Source organism: Penaeus monodon, chromosome 25 (assembly GCF_015228065.2).
Source record: "Penaeus monodon isolate SGIC_2016 chromosome 25, NSTDA_Pmon_1, whole genome shotgun sequence".
Taxonomy (NCBI): domain Eukaryota; kingdom Metazoa; phylum Arthropoda; class Malacostraca; order Decapoda; family Penaeidae; genus Penaeus; species Penaeus monodon.
The window spans coordinates 8,959,280-8,960,728 of NC_051410.1; the positions used below are offsets into that span (position 1 = coordinate 8,959,280).

At 50.5% G+C, this 1,449-nt stretch overlaps 1 protein-coding gene across 1 annotated transcript in view; it reads right to left on the reverse strand.

Annotated features, from left to right (window-relative positions):
- Positions 1-1,449, reverse strand: part of LOC119589315 (zinc finger homeobox protein 3-like) — a gene marked incomplete at its 3' end in the record, with an annotated part of 49,709 nt that overhangs the window by 5,856 nt on the left and 42,404 nt on the right. Inside the window, 1 exon segment of the mRNA XM_037937937.1 lies at positions 3-292. Coding sequence (XP_037793865.1) covers positions 3-292 — 290 coding nt within the window.

Here is a 1,449-nt window from a genome sequence, read left to right on the forward strand (position 1 = left end):
GAGTGATCCTCTTCCTCGGCCTCCTTGCCCGCCGCGGCGCTAAGTCTAACCAGCAGCATGAGCCTCTGAAGGCCCTCGGAGTTGACCGAGTGAACATTGATGGCATGTTTCTCGAGGGAGGGCATGTCTGGACACGCCTCCTCGCACAGGGGACACCTCAGCCCTGCCTTCTTCTCCCCGCCGTGCTCACTGTCCACGTGCTGCTGCAGGCTGGACTCCAGCTCGCACGTGAAGTGGCAGAAGGGACAGGCATGCACATGGTCGGGCGAACGACCTTCTTCCTTAGTCTCCTCTGCAACGCAAGAAAAAAATTCAACGTCAGTAACAGCTTCTATGCGACCACAGTTCATGCAAGGAAAAGGCTAACTCAAACAAAAGAGAGAAATCAGAATTAAAACCAAATATAAAAAAAATAAAACTTATCTCATATTATACAAATAAGTAACACAAACAACACGCAAGTAAATGTTCCGTGACACTAAGAGCACAAGAGCCAACACAAGGCCGCCCGGGAGACTCCGAGCTATGTTAGCGGTCACCTTCGGTCATGTAGCGACGAGCGATAGTTTTCACTCTCATGTTGATCGCCTTCGCTCAGCGGTGTGTAAACTGAGTTTATTCCACTGGTCTTTCTATTCCCAATGTTCTACATCTGCCCGATTGCATTTGAAAGCAACATCAACCCAAGGTTTCAAATCACGATTTAACAATGAAAAAACAACACACGCTTCAACACTGCACTGTGATTAAGCTTCTCTCTCCATATAACGCGTCCGCCAACAGACATGTTTCCTCACGTAAAAATATATAATCTCCCTTTCGATTTTTTAAAAAATAAACAAACAGAACACAAAATCAAGCAATGTGAAAATACGCGCGCGCGTGTGCGTGTACGTCGACGGCGCGCGACTCCCGCCTGCAGCGCCGTCCACAGAACTACCAGGATGGATGATGACACAGTGGGCTTCTGGTCACTTCCTAGACCGCCTAATGACCTAAATGACATTACGTGAGCTCGCTCTGTGCGCCAGCTTAAGCCCGGCCATCTGCGCTCATTAAGACGCGTGGGGAGGGGGGAGGGGGGACTGGGAAGGGGGTGGGAGTGGGCAGCGGGAGAGGGGGTGGGCGGGGCGGACGGCCGGGTGGGAAGCGGAAAGGGGGGAGAGGAGTGGGGGGGGGGGCGGGAAAGGGGAGGTAGGGGGGAGCGGGTGGGAAGGAGGGGGAGGTAAAGGAATGGGAAGTAGTGAGTTGGTGGATGAGTTAGAGAAAGGAAAAAAAAGGAGAGAGAAAAAAGTTGAAACTTTTAGGCTTCGTAAATAACATGGAGTGGCCCTCTCTCTATTTTTTTTTATTCTCTCCCTTAATTCCATGTCGTTCAATTCTCCTCGTCTCCCCATTCCTCTCTTTCACTCCGCAAAACAATCGAAATCGGTAGCAAACATTATTGGT